This window comes from Castor canadensis, chromosome 2, assembly GCF_047511655.1.
Source record: "Castor canadensis chromosome 2, mCasCan1.hap1v2, whole genome shotgun sequence".
In the NCBI taxonomy this organism is placed as follows: domain Eukaryota; kingdom Metazoa; phylum Chordata; class Mammalia; order Rodentia; family Castoridae; genus Castor; species Castor canadensis.
Window position 1 is genome coordinate 162,942,454 of NC_133387.1, and position 25,932 is coordinate 162,968,385.

General features: G+C 42.8%; 1 protein-coding gene across 1 annotated transcript in view; it reads right to left on the reverse strand.

Moving 5' to 3' along the window:
* Positions 1-25,702, reverse strand: part of LOC141420858 (beta-galactosidase-1-like protein 3) — a 69,203-nt gene extending 43,501 nt beyond the window's left edge. The window contains exons 1-7 of the mRNA XM_074066308.1: positions 25,437-25,702; positions 24,721-24,846; positions 24,361-24,573; positions 6,219-6,287; positions 5,463-5,558; positions 4,146-4,254; positions 1,556-1,648 (exon numbers count right to left, since the gene is read on the reverse strand). Coding sequence (XP_073922409.1) covers positions 1,556-1,648; positions 4,146-4,254; positions 5,463-5,558; positions 6,219-6,287; positions 24,361-24,573; positions 24,721-24,846; positions 25,437-25,459 — 729 coding nt within the window. The 5' untranslated portion in view covers positions 25,460-25,702. The remainder of the gene's footprint in view (positions 1-1,555; positions 1,649-4,145; positions 4,255-5,462; positions 5,559-6,218; positions 6,288-24,360; positions 24,574-24,720; positions 24,847-25,436) is intronic.
* Positions 25,703-25,932: the final 230 nt, after the last annotated feature.

A 25,932-nucleotide genomic window follows, 5' to 3' on the forward strand; every position in this document is an offset into this window, starting at 1 on the left:
GGGGTTGTTCAGGTCCCAAAGGGGACTGGTAATCCCCTTTCTCTTTCACTGCCCAGCCATGAGGTAAGTGGTTTTGTTCTGCCAGATCCTTTTGCCACAATGTGCTGCTTTGCCACAGGCCCAAAAGCAATAGTGTCAACTGTGAACCAGAACAAAACTTTCCTGCCTCTAAGTTGATTGTCTAAAGTTGTTTTCTGTTTTATTAGTGCATATTATACAGAATAATGGATTTCATTATGAATTTTTCAGAAAAAGTATGCGTATAACAAACTTTGATCATGCTTATTGCAGCAACAGAAACCTGACTAACACAGAAAGGTCTGAATTCAGGGTCTGACCACCTGAAGTATAGGACCCTGGGGAAATCACTGTCTTGTCTCAACCAGGTATGCTCCCAGAGGTGGCCCTAAAGCAGCTGAGGTAGGTGCTGACATGCATAGTCAAAGCTTCCAGGGTAAAAGGGAGATGAGCTTATCAGGAAATACATGAGGGAGAATCTAACTCACAGAGAGAGGAAGAAGCCTTGGAGTCACTTTGTGCTTAGAGAGTCTGAGCCTGCGGGGCCCTGAGGATGAACAGAGATCAACTTCACAAAGCCTGTGTCCTACATGGACACCATCAAAGGAAAATAGGAAGTCTGCCGCTGCTGTGGGAAGAAAGTCCAACCTAAAAATCACATTCACTAAGAGCACAGGAGGCAGACAGAGGCCTGGAGCCAGAAGCCCTCCATGTCTGTGTCCCATGCTCATCAAATCATTCCTGAGCCTGGGAGTGGAGTTTAGTGGTAAAATTTTAAATCAAGAAAAAGTAATACTAGCTGAATGACAATGACTGTGGTGGTGACGCCAGCCCTGAGACAGTCAGGAGGGAACTGCTCAAGGACCTGTCCAACTCTAGAAGCCACGGATGAGGGCAGGCACTCACACTGCCATGTGGCCAGCCCTGCGCTTCCCCCTCTCTTTGCCCAGCTGGCAGCACTGCTCCATTCTCTCCAGGCCACTCACTCACTGACTTTGTGTGGGCAAAGTCAAATAGGCAGGGTGAATGTGGATAGGTTGGGACAGAACATGGGGCCCCACCTCCTAAGGACAGGGACCAGTTGAGACTAGAGCCCTATCCATTCCATAAATGTGGAAAGTCAGGCACAGAAAGGACCACCAGAAAGGACATCAGGCAGGACTGTGGATAGTCCCTGCCGGAGACATCTGGCTATGGAGGAGTAACGAGAGAAGAAATTGATACTCCAGGAGAGCTGCACAGGGATGGCCATTGTTTGTTATGGCCACATGGTCCTCAACCTCCAGCTTTTAAGTAGGCCACAGAAATGACCATGAGGGAATGATCTAAGATCCCATTCTGTCTCATGATAAAGTTAAGCACATCTTGATTGGTCTTCCTGGATGGTAAATTCAGAGAAATTGAACCTGATCTTCCATGTGTTCTTAATGCCCAGAGCCTAGCACAGTCACCTGTGTAGCAGGGAATCGGGCATAAGAGCTAGAAGAGGGATTGAGGAAGGAGCATGTAAATATGAAATCAAATCAAGTGTCCTTACCTCCTGAAGATAAGCCATGTAGTGCCTGTCCTTTTTAAAGGACCCGTACTCATTCTCCACTTGCACTGCAATGACAGGGCCTCCCTGTCGGTACTGAGAGACAAGCAGGTGAGGGTTGAAGTGAGGCTGGAATCCGAGTTGGCAGCTGAACACCGCAGAGGGTGTAGTGTGCTTCCCCAAGGTCACTTGGGGACTGCTGCCTTCATTCATCATGGTTTCCTTGAGCTTCTTCCAAGGGCTTTGTAGATACAGAGCCAGCATGATTTCCCTCTGCTCCTCATACTAATGTGCTATGAGCTCTCGAACCTACAAACTGCAAACTACCTACTTCCACATCTAGCCTATCCAGCTCTCAACTGACACATCGGCCCTTCCCCCCGGCCCCCTGCCAGCCTTGGGTGAGTCCCCCTAGTGCCCGACTCTCCCACTGTCAGGAGACATGGGCTCCTGAGCACCTGCTCAGGAATATGGCTCTTACACAGCACCCTCTCCTCATGGACCATCCACCTTTCCTTCCAAACTGACTGACCTTCCCCACCATGTCACCTGAGATGGGGAATGGCTAGGGAAGGCCAACGTTCTCTCGCTCTCTGCATTTCAGGAGCCATGGGTCCCCAGATGTCGACACTCCTTTCTCTACTTTCTCACTTCTAGCTCATTCCTCATCCTGCCTTAGTAAAGCTTCAATCCACCATGCCTACCATGCCACCAAAACCAGCAGCCCGGCCCCAGCTGCGTAACAGTCTCAGGCTGAGGCCAGTGAGAGGCCTCCACACTCGGGGAGCATTTGCTGCTTCCTGGAGCCTCTCCACCCTGAACACAGAGGTCCCAGGGACAAACAGCTGCTGTTTTCACTCCCGTTGTAAAGCAAGCTCATGGCTCCTACTGCTATGATAAAGCACCAACCATAAATTAATAGTCTCTTTTGGACCAAGGGATGATGCTCCCAGGAGGGAACGTATTTGGTGGGTTCCTTCACAGATTACCATAACCTCTTTCCCTCTTCCCAGGACAACTTACAGCTCTTTACACGCCCCATTCTAAACCTGTCATCTGTTGCTTGATCCCTGTGGGGTCTCAAAACCATTGTCCTGCCCTTGCTAATGCCCACCCTTCAGGTCAATGTTTAAATGTCACCTTCTCTGAAAAATATGCTTGAACCTCCTTGTCCCAGCAAAATCTTGTAGGTCACCCTGCCTGTAGAGGGCTCTTGTGCCTCCTCACGATAGCCATGACTATCCTCACTGTGGTCCTGCATCCAGTTCATTTTGCACTGAAGGCTCCATGGGACAGAGGCTTGCTGTTCAAAAATCACTTACTGACCTTTCATAAATACTCTGAACTGAAGAGTAGAATAATTGTTTCATTAGTGATCAGATCTCCCCAGTGGGAAGGCCAAGAGTTCTAAAAACACTACTGTTAGAACTCCCAGTAATCCTGGTGTCTAACCCATGTCAGAATACGTCAAAAGATTTGCTCCTGTTGGTTATTTTTTGAGGGTGTGTGGTACTGGGATTTGAACTCAGGACCTTGCCGCTTGCTAAGCAGGTGCCCTACACTTAAGCCTCTCCCCCAGTCCCCCAAGATTTGTTCTTAATCTAAGATTTATTGTTATTTAAATAACTACCATGTGCATTCACTTGTTTGGAAAAGACATTTGTGTTTCACTTGTCAAACCAAAGAATATCACAAAAACCAAACAACTGTTACTCTGCAGACTGTGTAGGACAATGCATTCTTTTTGTCATAGACCAGACTGTGAGCTACAAGCTAATTCTGAAAATGAAGGGCATTTCTTGCCCAGTGTTCAAGTATCCCACAAAGAAGAAAAGTGCATGATGTCTATGTTTTTCCCATCTGGGAGCTAAGTCAAACTGGAAAGTAGGCAACAGCAACAGAGGTGTGTAATGATGAGTTATGTATTATAGCACAAGCTTGGAAAATCCAGATATCCAGGAATTGGGCAGGAGTTAAATGAATTGTGATATCGTCTGCTAGGAATACTCTAGAACCAGAGCCATTGAAAATAATAAGTTTCAAAAAATATTTTCTCAAATGACAAAAAATGTCCACTGAGAATTCTGTATTTTTATATTTAAAAAGGATATACACACACCATATGTGTATATAATTAGCTTCCATATGTGCTAAAAATACACAAAAATGTGGTAAAACTGTCTCCTAAAAACACAACTAAATGGCTTTGGGAAAGGGTGTAAGAGAAGAAGTTTATTTTGTCATAAATTCTTTGTATCTTTTGAGTTTCTACCAAATTCTTGTGTTGACTGGTTAAAACAATAGGTAATTTAAGAGTAGAAATTGGCAGTGTGAGATCAGTAGGCTTAGTGAATGTCAAGTGCACGCTGGTAACCATGAAAGCCTGTTGAGTGGTCTCTGCCCTGTGTTATGTGGGTCTTTCTAGAACCACATCACAAGGACAGGTGAAGTCAAGGCTTCTATGCTTAACTAGAGGAGCTAGAGTTCAAAGTTATAAAGAAGTCAGCTTCATCCCTCATAGAGAGTGACTATTAGCAATTGAGCCAGAGCAAACTATTTCCCCAAAGCAAATGTAAGAAGGAAAAGCTTTTACCTGGAGAGGAATCATTCTGGGAATCAAGTGATCAAAATACTTGTCAACTGCTTCAATAAAGCCCTTGTAGGTTGTTCTCAATTTCATGTTACGGTCTTGCAGAAGCCAGCTAGAAGACAGAAGAGACACGTCAGTGTGTAAGACACAAAGCAGGAGGAAGGATGGATCTGGCCAGCCATGGGATCACTCCCATGGCCCTGCAATACTCGGGGTTCTGAATGGATCTGTACCACGTGAGCTTTTCACACTATCCTCACTGACTTGTGAGATTCAAAAGGAAACAGGCTACTCCCATCTCAGGGCCCTTAAGAGCTGTGCAGCTCCCTTGGGCCAGGTGAGGGAGAGGGACTGAGCCCACCAGGTTCCCACACCCTTGTCTTAGTGAGGTTTCCTTCACCATTCCTGAACAGGCACTTTCACCTGCTTCAGTTCCCTGGAACATTGTCCTAAGCATAGTGTCTGCCCCTGGGGCACAGGATCACATCTCCTCTGAGGCCAAAGACTTCAAGCAGGGGAGGTGCTTACAGACCAGTGAACCCCACCCTACCCCCACAAGCAGGTCACTGGAGTGTGGGCCAGTCTCTAGCTGACCTGCACCAGGGTAAATGCTTCCCTAAGACCCCTACTTCCTCCAGCTCAGGCTTTTCCTGCTTACCCAGGAGAAAAGCAAAGCCCATCTGACACTGGGCAATGGCCATACAGACCACATTTAGAGCCTAGAAGGAACTGGATTCCACTGGCTCCAAGAGCTAACAGAGAAGAACTCATGAATTCCCACCCTGATCCTTGGTAGTCTGGGCTGAGGACCAGCACCACAATGAGGAAACAGGAAGGAAAGCAAGAAGGCAGGGAGGGGAACTGAGGGCTGCAGTGTGTGGACAGTTGGCTTGGCCTCAGTAAAAGAGAAAGATTTGAGGTCACCAGAACAGCCCAGAAGTTACCAGCACTTCCTGTGTGCTCTGAAGCTTCCAGCCCCCTCCTTCCATCTCATGAGAAGAACAGAGATGGTTGTCACCCCTCCTCTGTGGGGTAACTAGCTGAGGAGTACCTTGGACCTTGCCCTCACATGTTCTCAAAGGCACATGTCCAGTAGAACAGGACCCATGTCTCCAGTCCTTCACTGTGAAATAGGATGACAGCAACACACACTCCACTGCAGGCATCATGGGGAAGACATGGCTCATTGTACCACAAAACAAATGCTCGGCCATGAAAGTGACTTTCATTATCACCAGATTGAAATGTTAGTTTTTGTAATGCAAAGTACTTCACTAAACCACAACTCTGGAGCCCCCCCCCCCCCGCAGCCCCACTCACCTTGGCAAGCCCCCAAGGTCAATCTCACTGCAGATGTAGGGGCCTGGACGCAGAATCACCCACAGCCCAATCTCTGCAGCCAAATGGACAAATGCCCTGGGGAGGGAAACAAAGTCAGCTCCTCTCAGGATGGTCCAGAGGGGAGACTGTGGGGAGGAGCTCACAGCTGTCATGGGTGTCAGAGCTGCCTGACTCCTCCTTCCCTATCCTCTCTCTCAACCATGGAGACTGGGGAAGGGAGGTTCAGCCCCAGCCCAGCAGAACAGGGCATCTGGGCACCAGGTCAGAGGCCAGAGGCCCTGGGAGCTGAGTTTGTACTGGCTTTCAGCATCAGCACTGCCCACACTGCCCCACTGGGGGCCTGAACTGTTCAGGAGTCAGACAGGTTCCAGAGGGTCTGTCTCCAGTAACAGACCTGCTAAACTAGAAGCAGCATCTGCCACAGCCAAGGTGACTGGACTCCCCACACACACACCACAGATCCAGGTGGTACCTGGGGTTTTGGACCTCCTGGGCTCCACTGGAGAGGTGGTGTCCAAGAGGCTGCAAGCCCAGCAGAGCTGTAACCTTGTGGATTACAACTGGGAGCATACTGGGTCTGGGCACAGAGCCCCTTTCAGCAGCCTGACAGGCCCCTAAGCCCTCCTTGGTTCCCAAAACAAAGCTGAGACACCCCTAGGGTTCTTAATCAATCCCAGGTGGCCACCTCTCTGCCACCCACCCCAACCAGGTCACAGAAGCAGCAACACCACATACTCCAGGTCCAGGTTCCCCGAGAAGTTGAATTTGCCTCTTTCTGGCTCATGGAGGTTCCATGGGATATAGCTGGAAGAGGGAACAGGGAATACAATAAGCATCATATCTCTTTCCCCTACTCACTGCATCAAGCCCCATGCCAAACCAAATCCTGGTGTATCTCTAGGCTGCAATGAGCAGAAGTTTCCAATGGAAATTAAACTTGTATCACACAAACAATGACAATCTTCAATGGCTCCTTCCTCTATTACCCAAGTGCAGGCCAAGCTGCCAATTTTGCTAAGATTCTAGATTCCATGAATTTATATATAAGTTCTCTCACTCACCACCCCATTCTTTGTAACACCCATTAAAAAGAAAAAGAAAATCCCAGCAAGGCAGTTCTCGCCTATAATCCCAAAACTCAGGCTGCAGAGGCAGGGAGACTGACAGCTTGACGTCAGCCTGGGCTACACACTGGGTTCTGGGCTATCCTGGGCTACACAGAAAGACTCTCTACCTCTCTCACAAACCAAGAAAAGAAAAAAAATGTGTATAGTTGCCCAATAATTATTGCTAAGAACTAATCAAAATAAGAATAAAGGAAGAGTTTCTGTAAGGACAAGAGACATATAATAAAGAATGGCACAGCCTTTAGACATCAGCAAGAAAGGACCCTGGCCAAGGCCAGCCCCAACAGGGCTAAGAGTCTCCCAGGTCAAAGGATGTGGGGAAGATTTGTATTAGATGCTGTTTTTATTCATCTGTCAGAAACAACTCTGGAGTGCTCCACACCTAACATACCATTTCTTGTAAGCCCTGTGGTTTTTATTATACAATTTTGTGCAGTGAGAGTTTTTTGAGGATAAATCTGTCTCATGATAACAGAACTGATTGTGATTTAAGATCTTTTGTTGTGGAAAGAAATGAAAGTTGGCTTGCTGAAAACTTAATATGCACAGCCACATTTACAGCTGAAAGGAGAGGAAAAAAAATTTCTAAATGTTACTTACAAGTGAATGCTACTTACAAGCAACTTCAAAGGAAAAATACTGAAAAATGAAAAAGATGAAAAAAGATATAGGTAAGGCAAAATTACTGTAGCAAAACAAACAGCAGTCAAATGGATTTTAAGGTAAACATTTTAAATAGAAACTCACACATCAAGTCTAGTGCAGGACATAGTGATACACATCTGTAATCTTGAAGGAGAGGCAGGAGGATTGAGAGTTCCAGGGCAACCTGAGGTTCACAGTGAGATCCTCTCTCCAAAAACAAAAAAGAAAAAACCCAAATCTAGCAATCTATGTGTGTATGTACACCTGTGCTGTTTTATAACTAAATAGAGTTCCCAGGACCATAAGGCTTATTGAGTATCAAAAAAAAAATGATCAAAGTAACTCACCACTTCAAAAGAAGAGTGAGGAAAATTATGTGATCCTCTTAACAGATGCAACAGCAGCTTTCAGGAAGACTCAGTAATTATGGGCTTGGGGATATAGCTCAGTAGTGGAGCATTTGCCTAAAATGTGTGAAGCCCTGGGTTCACATCCCTAGCACTGTGAAGAGAGAAAGGAAAGAAAGGAAGGAAGGAAGGCAAGAAAGAAAGAAAGGAGGGAGGGAAGAAAGGAAAGAAAAGAAAGGAAAGAAAGAAAGAAAGAAAGAAAGAAAGAAAGAAAGAAAACCTAGATACTTATTTCCAGCTAAGTTCTTGGCATATTAATGATGAACCAAATGGTTTCTGACTCTTCATTTCAGATTTCCCCTCCAGTCCCACAGGTCCACAGAGCCACTGCTCTGCAGGCCGTGGGATCTCTGATCCTCCACCCCACTCCTCAGTCCCGCCAGGGCTGCACTCCTCAGGCCCACTGGATCTCCCCCAAACTCCCACCCCTCAGGTCCACATGATCTCCACTGGGCCATGCCCCTCAGGCCTGCCAGGCCAGCAATCCACAGGCCTGCACAATCTCTGCCAGGCCACGCCCCTCAGTCACACAAGGCCCATGCTCCAAACTCCCACTAGATTGCCTCAACAACAGGCCTCACCTGCAAGCCTGTGGGACCCCACCCACCTGCCACCACCACAGGAGGACTCCAAACCTGCCTAGGAGACACAAACAGGTCTAGATGCTAAAGCAGTAACAGCAAAACTACTAAGACTGAAATTCCACTGTTCCTGAACTGGTGAAAATTTTTATTTTTTATATTTATTAATTTTTTTTTTTGCCTTCCTTTAAAGGTTTGGCTGTCTGGTTTGGTCTTTCATTGTCCACCATCTCTCCCTGCTGTTTTCCTTGGTTCTCTCTCTCTCTTTCTTTTTTCCTTTATTTTCTTCTATTCCTCTTTTTTTCCCTTTTTTCTCCTTCTTCCTTGGTTTTGTTTATGTCACTATGGCAACTAAGCTAACACTAAATTACACATAGTCCAGGGACAGAAACAGTACCAACTGGAAATATAGGAAGACAAAAAAGGGATGGAAACCATTCTCCCCCCAAAAAACAAATTAGTACAGGATTCAGAGGGAAATGAAGAAAACAGATACTCAGATCCAGACTCCAACAAAACAAAGATAAACTATGCCAAAGAACCCAATAAAAGCCACAAGAACAACCTGAAAGAAGAAATCCTGGAAGTAATCACTGAGAATTTCATGGAGATGTTACTAGACATGGTCAACCAAAACGTACAAGAGGCACTCAAGAAATTCCAAGAGGACAAAAATAAAGAATATGACAAAACACAAAAACAAGTAAATGAAATCATAGGAGCCCTAAATAAAAAACAAAATGAAACTGAAAATACCATAAATTGAGAAATAAATGAATTAAAGATGAAAATTGACAACATTAAAGAGGAAGTGACCCATGATATGGAAAACCTCAGAAAAAGGAATGAAACAGAAACACAAAACAAAAAGGAAGGCCATTCCAGCAGTATAGAACAAACAGAAGACAGAATCTCAGAACTTGACTATGAAATGGTAATTAAAAGAAAAACTGAAGAACTATTTGTCAAACAACTCAAGACCTGCAAAAGGAATATGCAAGAACTCACTGACTCCATTAAAAGACCAAACTTGAGAAACATGGACATTGAAGAAGGAGAAGAGATGCAAGCAAAAGGAATGTGTAATATATTCAAAAAAATAATAACAGAAAATTTCCCAAATCTAGAGAAAACTATGCCCATCCAGGTACAGGAAGCCTCCAGAACACCAAACAGATGACCAAAATAGAACTACATATTATTATTAAATAGAATGACATATTATTATTAAAACAAAAAGCACAGAGACTAGAGAAAGAATATTGAAGGCTATAAGAGAGAAAAAACAAATAACATACAAAGGTAAATCCATCAAAATCACATCAGATTTCTCCATGGAAACCTTCAAGAAAGAAGAGCATGGAATGAGGTCTTCCAGGCACTAAATGAAAATAACTTCAACCCTAGGATACTCTACCCAGCAAAACTATCATTCAAAATAGATGGAGCAATAAAAGTCATCCATGATAAGCAGAAACTAAAACAATATATGACCACCAAGCCACCACTACAAAAGATTCTCCAAGGAATTCTGCACACAGAAAGTGAAGGCAAACAAAACCATGAAAGGGCAGGCAATACCAAACCACAGGAGAAGAAAAGGCAAGAAAGTAGAGAGTAACACTGATTCAGCTGCACACAATCAAACCCTTAAACAACAAAACAACTACTTGACAGGGATCACCACATACACATCAATTCTAACACTGAATGTTAATGGACTAAATTCCCCCATCAAAAGACACCGACTGGCAAACTGGATCAAAAAGGAAGATCCAAAAATCTGCTTCCTACAGGAGACCCAGCTCATTGACAGAAACAAGCACTGGCTGAGAGTGAAAGCCTGGAAGAAGATTTACCAAGCCAATGGTCCCAGAAAACAGGCAGGGGTAGCAATACTTACCTTGGATAAAGTAGACTTCAAACTTACATTGATCAAATGAGATAAAGAAGGACACTCTATACTAATAAAAGGGGAAATACACCAAAAGGAAATAACAATTATCAACCTATATGCACCAAAGTCAATGCACCCAATTTCATCAAACATACTCTGAAGGACCTAAAAACATATATAGACTCCAACACAGTGATAGAGGGAGACCTTAATACTCTCCTATCACCAACAGATAGGTCATCCAAACAAAAAATCAATAAAGAAATCTTGGAACTAAATCACACCATAGACCAAATGGACTAGCTGATGGCTATAGAATATTTCACCCAACTGCTGCACAATATACATTCTTCTCAGCAGCTCATGGAACCTTCTCCAAAATTGATCACATCTTAGGGCACAAATCAAGCCTTAGCACATATAAGAAAATAGAAATAGTCCCATGCATTCTATCTGACCACAATGCATTAAAACTAGAAATCAACAACAAAAACAGCAGTAAAAAACATGCAAATAATTGGAAGCTGAACAACACATTGCTCAATGATCAATGGGTCATTGATGAAATAAAAGAGGAAATTAAAAGGTTCTTGGAACTTAATGAAAATGAAAACACAACCTACCAAAACCTATGGAACACAGCAAAGGCTGTCCTAAGAAGAAAGTTTATATCCATGAGTGCATATATTAAAAGGTTAGAAAGATCTCAAATCAATGATCTAATACTACAGCTCAAACTCCTAGAAAAACAAAAACAAGTAAACCCCAAAACAAGCAGAAGGAGAGAAAAAATTAAATTAAGGGCTGAAAACAATGAAATAGAAACAAACAAAAAAAACCACACAAAGGATTAATGAAACAAAAAGCTGGTTCTTTGAAAAAATAAATGAGATTGACAGACCCCTGGGCAAACTTGACTTAAATTTGGAAAGAAAAAACTCAAATCAGTAAAACCAGAAATGCAAAAGGGGAGATAACAACAAACACCACAGAAATACAGGAAATCATCAGAGACTACTTTGAGAATCTATACTCTAATAAATTTGAAAATTTTGAACAAATGGACAAATTTCTAGATACTTATAACCATCCAAAACTGAACCAAGAGGACATTAATTACCTGAATTGATCTATAACACAAAACAAAATTGAAGCAGCAATTAAGAGTCTCCCAAGAGAGATTCCAAGATGGCGGCTAGAGGGAGGAAGCAGAAAGCAAGCCTCCTATAGTGAAATCTTGCACAGACGCTGGAGACACACTTTGCAGGCATAATCACTGAGAAGAGGCATAACTTTGATCACGCCACACCTCCAGCCGGCGCAGAGAATCTCCACTTCACGTTAAACAGAGAAACAAGGAGGGCCCCCGGGCTGCCAGTCGCTGGCGGATCAGGTGAGCTTCGCAGTACAGGGTACTCCCACAGACAAGCCTGGGCCAGAGCAGCATAGCCCCCTGGACAGACCAACCTCCACCCGGGGAAAAAAGAGAAACTGAGTAATAAGCAATAAGAACAATAAAGACACGTGGGAAAGAGGGTGGGGCGCACTGAGCACCAAAGATTGGGGGAAGGGAATCCTTCCCAGGACTGTAAATAAACAATCCAGCCTGGCCGGAGAGCCCCTGGCAGGAGCGGGGTTGTGCACCTAGCAACCAGGAGCAGGAAAACTGGTGAGAGTGGCGGAGGGAGGAAAACTCCACAGGAGAGGAGGGAAGACCCACTTCCCACGTGAACTGTAAACAAACATGGCAGCTGGCAGGAGCAGCAGCACCACCCAGTAATCAGGAGCGGGAAAGCTTCTGAAAGTGGCAGTGGGAGGAAAACTTCACAGGAGAGGGGGGAAGATCCACCTCCCACATGAATTGTAAATAAACACGCAGGCCTGACAATGCGGGTGCAGTGTCACCTTTCCCAGTGCTTGGAAAGGGGAAAGCTTGTAGCAGAGGCTCACGCACAGGAGAAATCTGAGTAAACAAAGACTGTGGGACCAGGTGAGTGCTAAACTCACCACTGAGATCTGCATAAATAACACCTCCAGCAACAGCAGGCTGACAGCAGCGGGCAGGCAAGCCACAGCCACAGATACCATTCTCAGAACTGTCTCCAGACTCTTTTTTTTTCTTTGTCTCCCTACCTTTGATGAGAGAACAACCAAATTACACCTGCAAGCTGAAAAACTTACTGAAACTGTATTGCATTTGAACTTGGGACACTTGGTGGGGCTTTTGCGTGTGTGTGTGTGTGTGTGTGTGTGTGTGTGTGTGAGTGTGTAGTTTTGTTCTACTTTATGCATCCCCTTTGATGAGACAACTACAGAACAACATCTGAGGCACCATCTCCAGGATTGGAGACTGAGACAGACACCCAAATTATTAAGACTGAAACTTCATTGCATTTGAACTTGGAGGTTTTTTGGTTTTTTGGTTTTTTTTAATTTTCTATCTTTTCATTTTAATACATTTTTATATATAGATTTTTCTTTAATTTACTTATTTTTTATTTTTATTCTTATCTTTATTTTTTTATTTTTGATTTTCAATCCTCTCTCTGTCTCTCTAATGTCTGTTCAGCTTACTGTCGATTAGTACACTAAAGCTCCCTGTTTATACCTTTGAAACCTTCTTGTCTGATACCTTGTTCTGTTTTCTCCTTCCAGTCTGTGTATTTGTTTTTCCCATTTCCTTAACTTCTTGCTCTCCATCTCTGCTCACCCTTCCATTCTAAATATTACCATTGTTATTATCACAAGCTAGAAAATACTTAATTACACACAGTACAGGGACAGTAACAACACCAAAGACAGTGATGGGAAGACAGAAAAAACAGGGAAACCAGTTTCCACACAGCAAAAAATTAGTACAGGAACCAGAGGGGAATGAAGAAAACAGAAACTCAGATCCAGACTCCAAAAAAAATGAAGACAAACTATGCCAAAGGTCCCAATGAAGCCCACAAGAATAATTTAAAAGAAGACATACTACAGGTACTCAATGAGAATTTTATAGAGATAATACTGGATAGGGTCAACCAAAATGTACAGGAGACACTCAAGAAATTCCAAGACAACAAAAATAGAGAATTTGAAAAAGCAAAAGAAGAAATAAAGAAAACCATAGAAGCACTGTATAAACACCAAAGTGAAACAGAGAACATGATAAATAAACAGATAAATGAACTCAGGACAAAAATAGACAACATTAAAGAGGAAACCAGTCAGGATATGGAAAACCTCAGAAAAAAGAACGAAACAGAACTGCAAAACAAAATGGAAGGCCAATCCAGCAGAATAGAACAAACAGAAGACAGAATCTCAGAACTTGAAGATGAAATGGTAATTAAAGGAAAAACCGAAGAACTATTAATTAAACAACTCAAGACCTGTGAAAAAAAATGCAAGAACTCACCAACTCTATCAAAAGACCAAACTTGAGAATCATGGGCATCGAAGAAGGAGAAGAGGTGCAAGTGAAGGGAATGCGTAATCTATTCAACAAAATAATAACGGAAAATTTCCCAAATCTAGAGAAAGATATTGCCATACAGATGCAAGAGGCCTCCAGGACACCAAACAGACCAGATCAAAATAGAACTACCCCATGACATAGCATCATTAAAACAACAAGTTCAGAAACTAAGGAACGAATATTGAAGGCTGTAAGAGAAAAAACAAGTAACATACAAAGGTAAACCCATCAAAATCACAGCAGACTTCTCAACAGAAACATTAAAAGCAAGAAGAGCGTGGGGTGAGATCTTCTGGGCACTGAATGAAAATAACTTCAACCCCAGGATACTCTACCCAGCAAAACTATCATTCAAAACAGATGGAGCAATAAAAGTCTTCCATGATAACCAAAAACTAAAACAATATGTGACCACAAAGCCACCACTACAAAGGATTCTTCGAAGGGATTCTGCACACAGAAAGTGAAACCCAACTTAACCATGAAAAGACAGGCAGCACCAAACCACAGGAAAAGAAAAAGCAAGACAGTAGAGAGTAACCTCAACTTAGGTACACACAATCAAAACTTCAAACAACTAAGACAACTAAATGACAGGAATCACCACATACCTATCAGTACTAACGCTTAATGTTAACGGACTTAATTCACCCATCTAAAGGTACCGCTTGATGAAATGGATTAAAAAGGAAGATCCAACAATTTGTTGGTTACAGGAGACCCATCTCACTGACAGAAATAAGCATAGGCTAAGGATGAAAGGCTGGAGGAAGATTTACCAAGCCAATGGCCGCCGAAAACAGGCAGGAGTAGCAATACTTATCTCTGACAAAGTAGACTTCAAACCTACATTGATCAAACGAGATAAAGAAGGACATTCCATACTAACAAAAGGGGAAATAGACCAAAAGGAAATAATAATCATCAATCTGTACGCACCCAATGTCAACGCACCCAATTTCATCAAACATACCCTGAAAGAACTAAAAGCATATATAAACGCCAACACAGTGGTTGTGGGAGACTTTAGCACCCCATTATCATCAATAGATAGGTCATCCAAACAAAAAATCAATAAAGAAATCCAAGATCTAAAATATGCAATAGATCAAATGGACCTAGTTGATGTCTACAGAACATTTCATCCAACCTCTACACAATATACATTCTTCTCAGCAGCCCATGGAACCTTCTCCAAAATAGATCATATCCTAGGGCACAAAGCAAGTCTCAGCAAATATAAGAAAATAGAAATTATACTGTGCATACTATCTGAACACAATGCAGTAAAAGTAGAACTCAACAACAAAAGTAAAGACAAAAAACATGCAAACAGCTGGAAACTAAATAACTCATTACTTAATGAAGAATGGATCATTGATGAAATAAAAGAGGAAATTAAAAAGTTCTTGGAAGTCAATGAAAATGAAAACACAACATACTGGAACCTATGGGACACAGCTAAGGCAGTCCTGAGAGGAAAGTTTATAGCCATGAGTGCATATATTAAAAAGACTGAAAGATCCCAAATCAATGACCTAATGATACATCTCAAACTCCTAGAAAAACAAGAACAAGCAAATCCCAAAACAAATAGGAGAGAAATAATAAAAATAAAAGCTGAAATCAATGAAATAGAAACCAAAAAAACCATACAAAGAATTAATGAAACAAAAAGTTGGTTCTTTGAAAAAATAAACAAGATTGATAGACCCCTGGCAAACCTGACTAAAATGAGGACAGAAAAAAACCAAATTAGTAGAATCAGGAATGCAAAAGGGGAGATAACAACAAACACCATGGAAGTCCAGGAAATCATCAGAGACTACTTTGAGAACCTATATTCAAATAAATTTGAAAATCTTAAAGAAATGGACAGATTTCTAGATATATTTGACCATCCAAAACTGAACCAAGAGGAAATTAATCACCTGAATAGATCTATAACACAAAATGAAATTGAAGCAGCAATCAAGAGTCTCCCCAAAAAGAAAAGTCCAGGACCTGATGGATTCTCTGCTGAATTCTATCAGACCTTTAAAGAAGAACTGATACCAACCCTCCTTAAACTGTTCCACAAAATAGAAAGGGAAGGAAAACTGCCAAACACATTTTATGAAGCCATTATTACACTTATCCCAAAACCAGGCAAAGACACCTCCAAAAAGGAGAACTATAGGCCAATCTCCTTAAAGAACATTGACACAAAAATCCTCAACAAAATAATGGCAAACTGAATTCAGAACACATCAAAAAGATCATTGACCACAATCAAGTAGTCTTCATCCCAGGGATGCAGGGGTAGTTCAACACATGAAAATCAATAAACATAATAAACCACATTAACAGAAGCAAAGACAAAAACCACTTGATCATCTCAATAGATGCAGAAAAAACCTTTGATAAGATCCAACACCATTTCATGATAAAAGCTCTAAGAAAACTAGGAATAGAAGGAAAGTACCTCAATATTATAAAAGCTATATATGACAAACCTACAGCCAGCGTTATACTTAACGGAGAAAAACTGAAACCATTCCCTCTAAAGTCAGGAACCAGACAAGGATGCCCACTATCTCCACTCCTATTCAACATAGTACTGGAATTCCTAGCCAGAGCAATTAGGCAAGAAGAAGGAATAAAAGGAATACAAATAGGTAAAGAAACTGTCAAAATATCCCTATTTGCAGACGACATGATCCTATACCTTAAAGACCCAAAAAACTCTACTCAGAAGCTTCTAGACATCATCAATAGCTATAGTAAGGTAGCAGGATATAAAATCAACATAGAAAAATCATTAGCATTTCTATATACTAACAATGAGCAAACTGAAAAAGAATGTATGAAAACAATTCCATTTAAAATAGCCTCAAAAAAAATCAAATACCTAGTTGTAGACCTAACAAAAGATGTGAAAGACCTCTACAAGGAAAACTATACACTTCTGAAGAAAGAGATTGAGGAAGACTATAGAAAGTGGAGAGATCTCCCATGCTCATGGATTGGTAGAATCAATATAGTAAAAATGCCGATACTCCCAAAAGTAATCTACATGTTTAATGCAATTCCCATCAAAATTCCAATGACATTCATTAAAGAGATCGAAAAATCTACCGTGAAATTTATATGGAAACACAGGAAGCCACAAACAGCCAAGGCAATACTCAGTTAAAAGAACAATGCAGAAGGTATCACAATACCTGACTTAAACTATATTACAAAGCAATAACAATAAAACAGCATGGTACTGCACAAAAACAGAAATGAAGACCAGTGAAACAGAATAGAGGATCCAGATATGAAGCCACACAACTATAACCAACTTGTTTTGACAAGGGAGCTAAAAATATACGATGGAGAAATAGCAGCCTCTTCAACAAAAACTGCTGGGAAAACTGGTTAGCAGTCTGCAAAAAACTGAAACTAGATCCATGTATATCACCCTATACCAAGATTAACTCAAAATGGATCAAGAATCTTAATATCAGACCCCAAACTCTAAAGTTGATACAGGAAAGAGTAGGAAATACACTGGAGTTAGTAGGTATAGGTAAGAACTTTCTCAGCAAAACCCCAGCAGCACAGCAACTAAGAGATAGCATAGATAAACAGGACCTCATAAAACTAAAAAGTTTCTGTTCCTCAAAAGAAATGGTCTCTAAACTGAAGAGAATACCCAGAGTGGGAGAAAGTATTTGCCAACTATACATCAGACAAAGGACTGATAACCAGAATATATAGGGAACTTAAAAAACTAAATTCTCCCAAAACTAATGAACCAATAAAGAAATGGGCAAGTGAACTAAATAGAACTTTCTCAAAAGAAGAAATTCAAATGGCCAAAAAACACATGAAAAAATGCTCACCATCTCTAGCAATAAAGGAAATGCAAATTAAAACCACACTAAGATTCCACCTCACCCCTGTTAGAATAGCCATCATTAGCAACACCACCAATGACAGGTGTTGGCAAGGATGCGGGGAAAAAGGAACCCTCTTACACTGTTGGTGGGAATGTAAACTAGTACAACCACTCTGGAAAAAAATTTGGAGGCTAATTAAAAAGCTAGACATTGATCTACCATTTGATCCAACAATACCACTCTTGGGGATATACCCAAAAGACTGTGACACAGGTTACTCCAGAGGCACCTGCATACCCATGTTTATTGTGGCACTATTCACAATAGCCAAGTTATGGAAACAGTCAAGATGCCCCACCACTGACTAATGGATTAAGAAAATGTGGTCTCTTTACACAATGGAATTTTATGCAGCCATGAAGAAGAACGAAATGTTATCATTCGCTGGTAAATGGATGGAATTGGAGAACATCATTCTGAGTGAGGTTAGCCTGGCCCAAAAGACCAAACATCGTATGTTCTCCCTCATATGAGGACATTAGATCAAGGGCAAACACAACAAGGGCATTGGACTTTGAGCACATGATAAAAGCTTTAGCACACAAGGGAGGGGTGAGGATGGGTAAGACACCTAAAAAATTAGCTAGCATTTGTTGCCCTTAACGCAGAGAAACTAAAGCAGATACCTTAAAAGCAACTGAGGCCAATAGGAAAAGGGGACCAGGAACTAGAGAAAAGGTTAGATCAAAAAGAATTAACCTAGAAGGTAACACACACCCACAGGAAATTAATGTGAGTCAACTCCCTGTATAGCTATCCTTATCTCAACCAGCAAAAACCCTTGTCCCTTCCTATTATTGCTTATACTCTCTCTACAACAAAATTAGAAATAAGAGCAAAATAGTTTCTGCTGGGTATTGAGGGGGTAGTGGGGAGAGGGAAGGGGCGGAGTGGGTGATAAGGGAGGGGGCGGGGGCAGGGGGGAGAAATGACCCAAGCCTTGTATGCACATATGAATAATAAAAAAAAAAAGAGTCTCCCAAAAAAGAAAAGTCCAGGACCTGATGGATTCTCTGCTGAATTCTATCAGACATTTAAAGAAGAACTGATACCAACCCCCCTTAAACTGTTCCATGAAATAGAAAGGGAAGGAACACTGCCTAACTCGTTTTATGAAGCCAACATTACTCTCATCCCAAAACCAGACAAAGACACCTCCAAAATTCCTTCATGAATATTGATGCAAAAATTCTGAATAAAATAATGGCAAACTGAATCCAACAACACATCAGAAAGATCAAGTCAGCTTCATTCCAAGGTTGCAGGGATGGTTCAACATACGCAAATCTTTAAATGTATACAAGCACATTAAAAGAAGCAAAGACAAAAACCACTTGATCATCTCAACAGATGCAGAAAAAGCCTTCGACAAGATCCAACACCGCTTCATGAAAAAAGCTCTAAGAAAACTAGGAATAGAAGGAATGTACCTGAACATTGTAAAGGCTATATATGACAAACCTATAGCCAACATCATAATTAATGGAGAAAAACTGAAACCATTCCCCCTAAAATCAGGAACGAGACAAGGGTGCCCACTATCCCTACTCCTATTCAACATAGTACTGGAATTCCTAGCCAGAGCAATTAGTTAAGAAGAAGAAATAAAAGGAATACAAATAAGTAAAGAAACTGTCAAAATATCCCTATTTGCAGATGATATGATCCTATATCTTAAAGACCCAAAAAACTCTGCCCAAAAACTCTTAGACACCATAAACAGGTATAGCAAGGTGGCAGGATACAAAATCAACTTAGAAAAATCATGAGCTTTCTATACACCAACAACAAACAAACTGAGAAGGAATATATGGAAACAATTCCGTTTACAATAGCCTCAAAAAAAAATCAAATACCTAGGAGTAAACATAACAAAAGATGTGAACGACCTCTACAAGGAGAACTACAAACCCCTGAAGAAAGAGATCGAGGAAGACTACAGAATATGGAAAGATCTCCCGTGCTCATAGATTGGTAGAATCAACATAGCAAAAATGGCTATGCTACCAAAAGCAATCTACATGTTTAATGCAATTCCCATCAAAATCCAAATGATTTTCATCACAGAGATTAAAAAATCTACAAAACCCAATGACTTTCATCACAGAATTGAAAAAACTACCCTAAAGTTCATTTGGAAACACAAGAGACTGCAAATATCCAAGGTAATACTCAGTAAAAAGAACAATGCTGGCAGTATCACAATACCTGACTTCACACTATATTACAAAATAATAGCAAAAAAACAGCATGGTACTGATGCAAAAACAGACATGAAGTCCAGTGGAACAGAATAGAGGACCTGGAAATGAATCCACACAAGTACACCCACCTTATTTTTTACAAAGGGGCCAAAAATATATGATAGAGAAAAGAAAGCCTCTTCAACAAATGCTGCTAGGAAAAGTGGTTACCCATCTGCAAGAAACTGAAACTAGATCCATGTCTATCACTCAAAATGGATGAAGGACCTTAATATCAGACCAGAATCTCTGAAGTTAGTACAGGAAGGAGCAGGAAACACTCTGGAACTAAAAGGTATAGTCAAGGATTTCCTCAATAGAACCCCAGCAGCCCAGCAACCAAGAGAAAAAACAGACAGATGGGACTTCATAAAATTAAAAAGCTTCTGCACAACAAAAGAAATGGTCTCTAAACTGAAAAGACCACCCACAAAGTGGGAGAAAATATTTGCCAGTTATACATCAGACAAGGGACTGATAACCAGAATATACAAGGAGATCAAAAAACTAAACTCCCCCAAAATCAATGAACCAATAAAGAAATGGGCAAGTGAACTAATCAGAACTTTTTCAAAAGAAGAAATTCAAATGGCCAAAAACCACATGAAAAAATGCTCACCATCTCTGGCCATAAAAGAAATGCAAATCAAAACCACACTAAGATTCCACCTCACCCCTGTTAGAATAGCCATCATCAAAAACACCACCAACAACATGTGTTGGCGAGGATGTGGGAAAAAAGGAACCCTAATCCACTGCTGGTGGGAATGCAAGCTGGTGCAAGCACTCTGAAAAAAAATTGGAGACTTCTTAAAAATCTAAACATAGACCTGTAATATGATCCAGCAATCCCACTCCTGGGGATATAACCAAAGGAATGTGACACAGGTTACTCCAGAGGCACCTGCACACCCATGTTTATTGCAGCACTATTCACAATAGCCAAGTTATGGAAACAACGAAGATGCCCCACTACTGATGAATAGATCAAGAAAATGTGATATTTGTACACAACGGAATTTTACTCAGCCATGAAGAAAAATGAAATCTTACCATTTGCAGGTAAATGGATGGAACTGGAGAACATCATTCTGAGCAAGCTTAGCCAGGCTCAGAAGACCAAAAATCATGTGTTCTCCCTCATATGCGAACTTTAGATCGATCTAGGGCAAATGCAGCAATGTGGTTGGACTTGGATCACATGACAAGGGGAGAGAAAATATGGGAGATATAGGAATAGTAGAAAACCCAAAACATGAAAGCATTTGATGTCCCACTCCAGAGGAATTAATACAGAAACCTTAAAGCAACAGAGGTCAACACGAGAAGGGGATCAGGAACCAGTGTAAAGATCAGTTAGAGATTAATCAACCTGGGTTGTAACACATTTGTACATGCAAGCAATGCTAGGAATCTCTCTGTATAGCTATCCTTATCTCAACTAGCAAAAATGCTATGTCTTTCTTATTATTGCTTATTTCTACTCTTCAACGGAACTGGAGAAAAGCACAGAACAGGTTCTGCCTGGAAGCAAGGGGGGAAGGGGAGAGGGTGGAGGCAGGGGCAGGGGAGAGAACTGACCCAAAGAATGTATGCGCATGTGAATAAATGAATAATAAACAAATCAAAACAAACAAACAAAAAACCCAGATTTCCCCTCCAGTACCATCTCAAGATAATCAGCATCTTCTCCTGGCAGTGAGTGTGATGGTCAGCTCTGCCTCCAGAGGGCGATGGAGGACACTCAGGAGGAATGGGTGGATTTTGCAGATCTACAGTCCTGCTGGTTTGTGGTGTAAATGTGTGAGAAGGGCTGTGGTGTTTTCTTTTTAAAGATTCAACATAGAAGCTGGAGACGTAGCTCAAGCAATAGAGTGCCTGCCTAGCAAGCGTGAAACCCTGAGTTCAAACCCCAATACCACCAAAAAAAGTTAATATAGTATAACCCACTACAACCAATGCAGACTTAACCAGAAAGGCATTGTTGAGTTGAATATTTTGGTATTAACATAATTAATATAGTTATAGATGTGAGACATTATAGTATTTTTAAATACTAGCCTTTATTTTTTCCTGATGTTACTTATTAAAACCTTATGACTTGACCACAAAAACAACAGACCTCTCTAACTACTGGTGAGAAAAATGTCACCAAGAAACAGACAAGGATTGTCCAGGTGTGGTGGCTCAAGCCTGTAATCCTAGCTACTCAGGATCACCAGGCCAGCCCAGGCAAAAAGTTCATGAGACCTCATCTCAAACAATGCCTGGGTACAGTGGTACATATCTGTCCTCTCAGGTAGGGAAGCACAAACAGGAGGGTCATGGTCCAGGCCACCCTGGATATAAAGCAAGACCCTACCTCAAAAAATACCAAAGCAAGCTGGGCACCAGTGACTCACACCTTTAATCCTAGCTACTTGGAAGGTTGAGATCAGGAGGATGACAGTTCAAGGCCAGCCCAGGCAAAAAGTTCTCAAGACTTTATTTCTAAAATAACAAGACTAAAATGGACTTAGCGGTATGGTTCAAGCTGTAGAATGCCTGTTTTGCAAGCATGAAGCCCTGAGTTCAAACCCCAGTCCCACCAAAAAAAAAATTATCAAAGCAAAAAAGACTAGGGTAGTAGCTCAACATACAGCACCTGCCTAGCAAGTGTGAGGCCCTAAATTCAATACCCAGTACTTCCAAAAAAGAAAGAGAGGAAAGGAGGAAGGGAGAGAGGAAAGGAGGAAAAGAAAGAAAGAAAGAGAGAGAGAAGGAAAGAAAGAAAGAAAGTCCGGGTATAGTGACACTCACCTGTAATCCCAGCACTAGGGAGACTGAGGTAGGAGGAGGCCAGCATGGGCTACGAGAGCAAGTTCAAGGTCAGCCTGGACTATATATATTGAGACCCTGTCTCAAAAAGAAAAAAAAAGATGCCAGTGCAGTGGGTCACATCTGTCTTCCCAGCTACTTGGGAAGCAGAGATTGGGGATTGGGAAGATAACTGTTCGAGGTCACCCTAGGCAAAAACTTAGGGAGACCCCCCCATCTCAAAATACAAGCTGGGCATGGTGGTAAACACCTATGATCCCAGCTTCAGGGGGAGGCATAGTTAGGAGGATTGCCTTAGAAGGCCAGTCCAGACAAAAACTTGAGACCATCTCTGAAAAATAGCTAAAATAAATAGAGTTAGAGAAGTAGCTCAAGTGGTAGAACATGGCTTAGTAAGTGTTGGGTCCTGAGTTCAAGTCCCATAGTGCCAAAAAAAAAGCAGGAAAATGTATAAATGTATTTTGTATTACAACAAGACCCAGCAGTATAATCTTCATTCTCTAAACAATGTCTGCAGTTGTGAAGGGCAGCTGAGTGGTGTAGCCAGTGACCCTACAGCCTGGTTTTATGTAATCACATTAAATTCATGCTTACATATTTAAATTCTTCTGATTGACTAAATTGTGTTTTTTTTTCCTTTTTTCAGCCATTATTGAGGACAGATGCTTGTCAGGCACTGTGCTAGGCATTATTAAAGAAGATGAAGGTTTTCTCTCCTTTAATTATCATCAACACAGCCTTATGAGGCAGTCTTATTATTCTGCCCATTCACACACTGGCCTGGCACGGATGGTCCGTTGGAGGCAGAATTGGGCACAACCATCTGACCCTAAATCCCATGCTCTCAGGCAGTACCCTATTGTGCTCCTTACCCTGCATGCTCATTCTTTCTGTGCATTAAACTTCTGCTCAGTGGTGCTGGTATTTCCTTAGGTCAAGTGTTGCCAGTCCCCTGCATGTTCGTATCCATACACATAAATGGAATGTTCTGAGGCTGGGTATGTATCTGTGGCAGGCCTGCTGGCTGTTTTCTAAATGAGCAAGTTCATGAAACCTGGGAGAGTGGTGCTGGTCCTGGCCACCCAAGACAAAAAAACATCATCATGAAGAAAATTGATGATGGCACCTCAGACTACCCAGGTGTCCTTCTGGTGGCTGCAACTGATCACTATTCCCTCAGAGTGACAGCTGTTAAGAAAATCACCAAGATCAAGTCTTTGGTGAAAGATTATAGCTACAATCCCCTCATGCCTACATATCTCCTTGGACAAAATTGTGTCCCAGTTCTTAAACACTGAGCCAGATAGGATGCCACAGTCAAGTTCAAGGACAGGTACCAGACAATATCTTGCTTGTGATTCTTCCAGACGCCTCAGGTTCGGATGGTTATTGTTTCCATCATTAATAGTAAGAAAAAAATGTATCTCTAAGTAAAATACATATGTGGCTGTATTTATCTGTAAGTACGCCTTCAGTACACCATTGAACTCCTAAGGAACCCAACAGCCCTCCCAGGAGACACACAACCGAGAAACCACCTAAGCTCTTTATATTTCTATTAATCCCCATCCAAGGCTTTGCTCACAGAGAAACTAAGGCCTGATACTCGCAGCACAGCTGGACACAAGCATAGGCACTTTGTGGAAAAGACTACGTCCTCAAGCTGCCCTCTCAAAGCCAGAAGCTCTGCCAAGATGCAGATGCCAGGAACCCCCTCCACCACCTCCTGCATACAGTAAGCAGGTTGTGGAGGCTGCGGGGCAGCACTCACGTAGTGACAGTGTTAAAGCCACAGGCCTTCAGCTTCAGCAAGCGGTCCCTCCAGTACTCCATGGGCACACGGAAGTAGTGGATGGAGCCCCCAAAGATCATGAACTTGTGACCCTCCAGGGTAAAGTGTGCTGTCCCCTCCCGTGTGTTTGCAGTGCCAAGACCCACAGATCTGTTCTTCAGCCAGGAAGGGGTCAGGTGATACCAGTTATACCTGCATGGGGAGGGGAAGGAAGAGAAGAGACAAATTGTTGCCACCCTTTTGGAAATGACATTCCAGTTGGCAGGACCCGGGCTGCGAAGCCAGTGAACATTATTTTCTCCAGGAAAGGAGAGAATTCCCTTCCCCTCTCATACAAACCTCAACTGAGGACGATTCACTGTTTTAGACGGAACAGACTCTTTGCGTTCAGAGTGAGGAGCAAACCCGGCTAATATAAGTGGCAGGAAAAATAGGGCCGCAATTCCCTTCCAGAAGAGACAAGGGCTGCAAAGAGAAAGGGTAACAGTGACAAGGGGAAGGCATTGAGGAAGCACCTCTAGAACGTGCTACAGGCCAGAGCCACCAGGGACGCCCATCGCAGGACGCCCATCGCAGGCAGTTCAAGAGCCTGCAGCTCCACCAGGCTCCTACCAGGTCCCCTGAACACCAGGGCTGACCCATGCTCTTCACAGTGAGAACATGAAGCTGGGGACAGACCTGAGAAGGACAGGGGTAAGGAAATGGGGGAGGAAGGAAGCTCCATCCAGAGGGTCCAGGAAGGACTAGGTGTGCTGTAGCTGGAGTCCTGTGTCAGCATCCACAAACCCCGTTTTCTGCACGAGGTGCAGACCCTCAGAGGGGCGAATTGTGCAGAAGAGCGAGCTGGTGGGAAAGAGAGCGACTCCTGCAGGTTTGGGAACCAGGATGGCAAGTCCAGTCCTACCACACAAATACCTGTGCATGGCTGGCTGACCGACAGAACCTGGGGAGCGTCCAGCAGGCTCCCAGCTGAGGAGCACTCGGGGTGATGGGGAGTCAGGAGGGGCACCACCTGGAAGGTGTGCGACAGGCCCAGAAGCCGCAGGACGCATCACCTGAGGTTGGGAAGGGAGCCCATGTCCGGGAGGCGGGCGAGCCGAGGTCCCGCGATGCTCCCACCTCTCTGCAGCCCCAGGTGGGACTCCGGGCCCCGGTAGGACTCAAGATCAGCATGCGGGGCCTGTCGCACAGCGTGCCACCCCGGCAAGCACCCGTCGCAGCACGCGCCTGGGTCTGGGCCCCTGGACAGATTCCGCTCAGCGCTCGGGACCAGGCGGGAGGACCCTTGGGTTGCCTCCCTCTCCGCGGCCTTCGCGGCCGATCGCCGCCCCGGGCAGGACGCGGATGAAGGGGGCGGAGAGCGCTCGCCAGGCAACCAAGCGCATCCCAGTGCGGCGCTCAGGGCACAGAGGACACGGCCCAAGAGTTTCAGTGGATGGGTGCACAGGGAAATGGAGCGGAACAGGAAGAATCTCACGCTGCTTCCATGACTACACTAATTTGCAGTCCCACTAGCAGGATGTGAGGGCGCCTTTTCTTCACGCCCCGGCA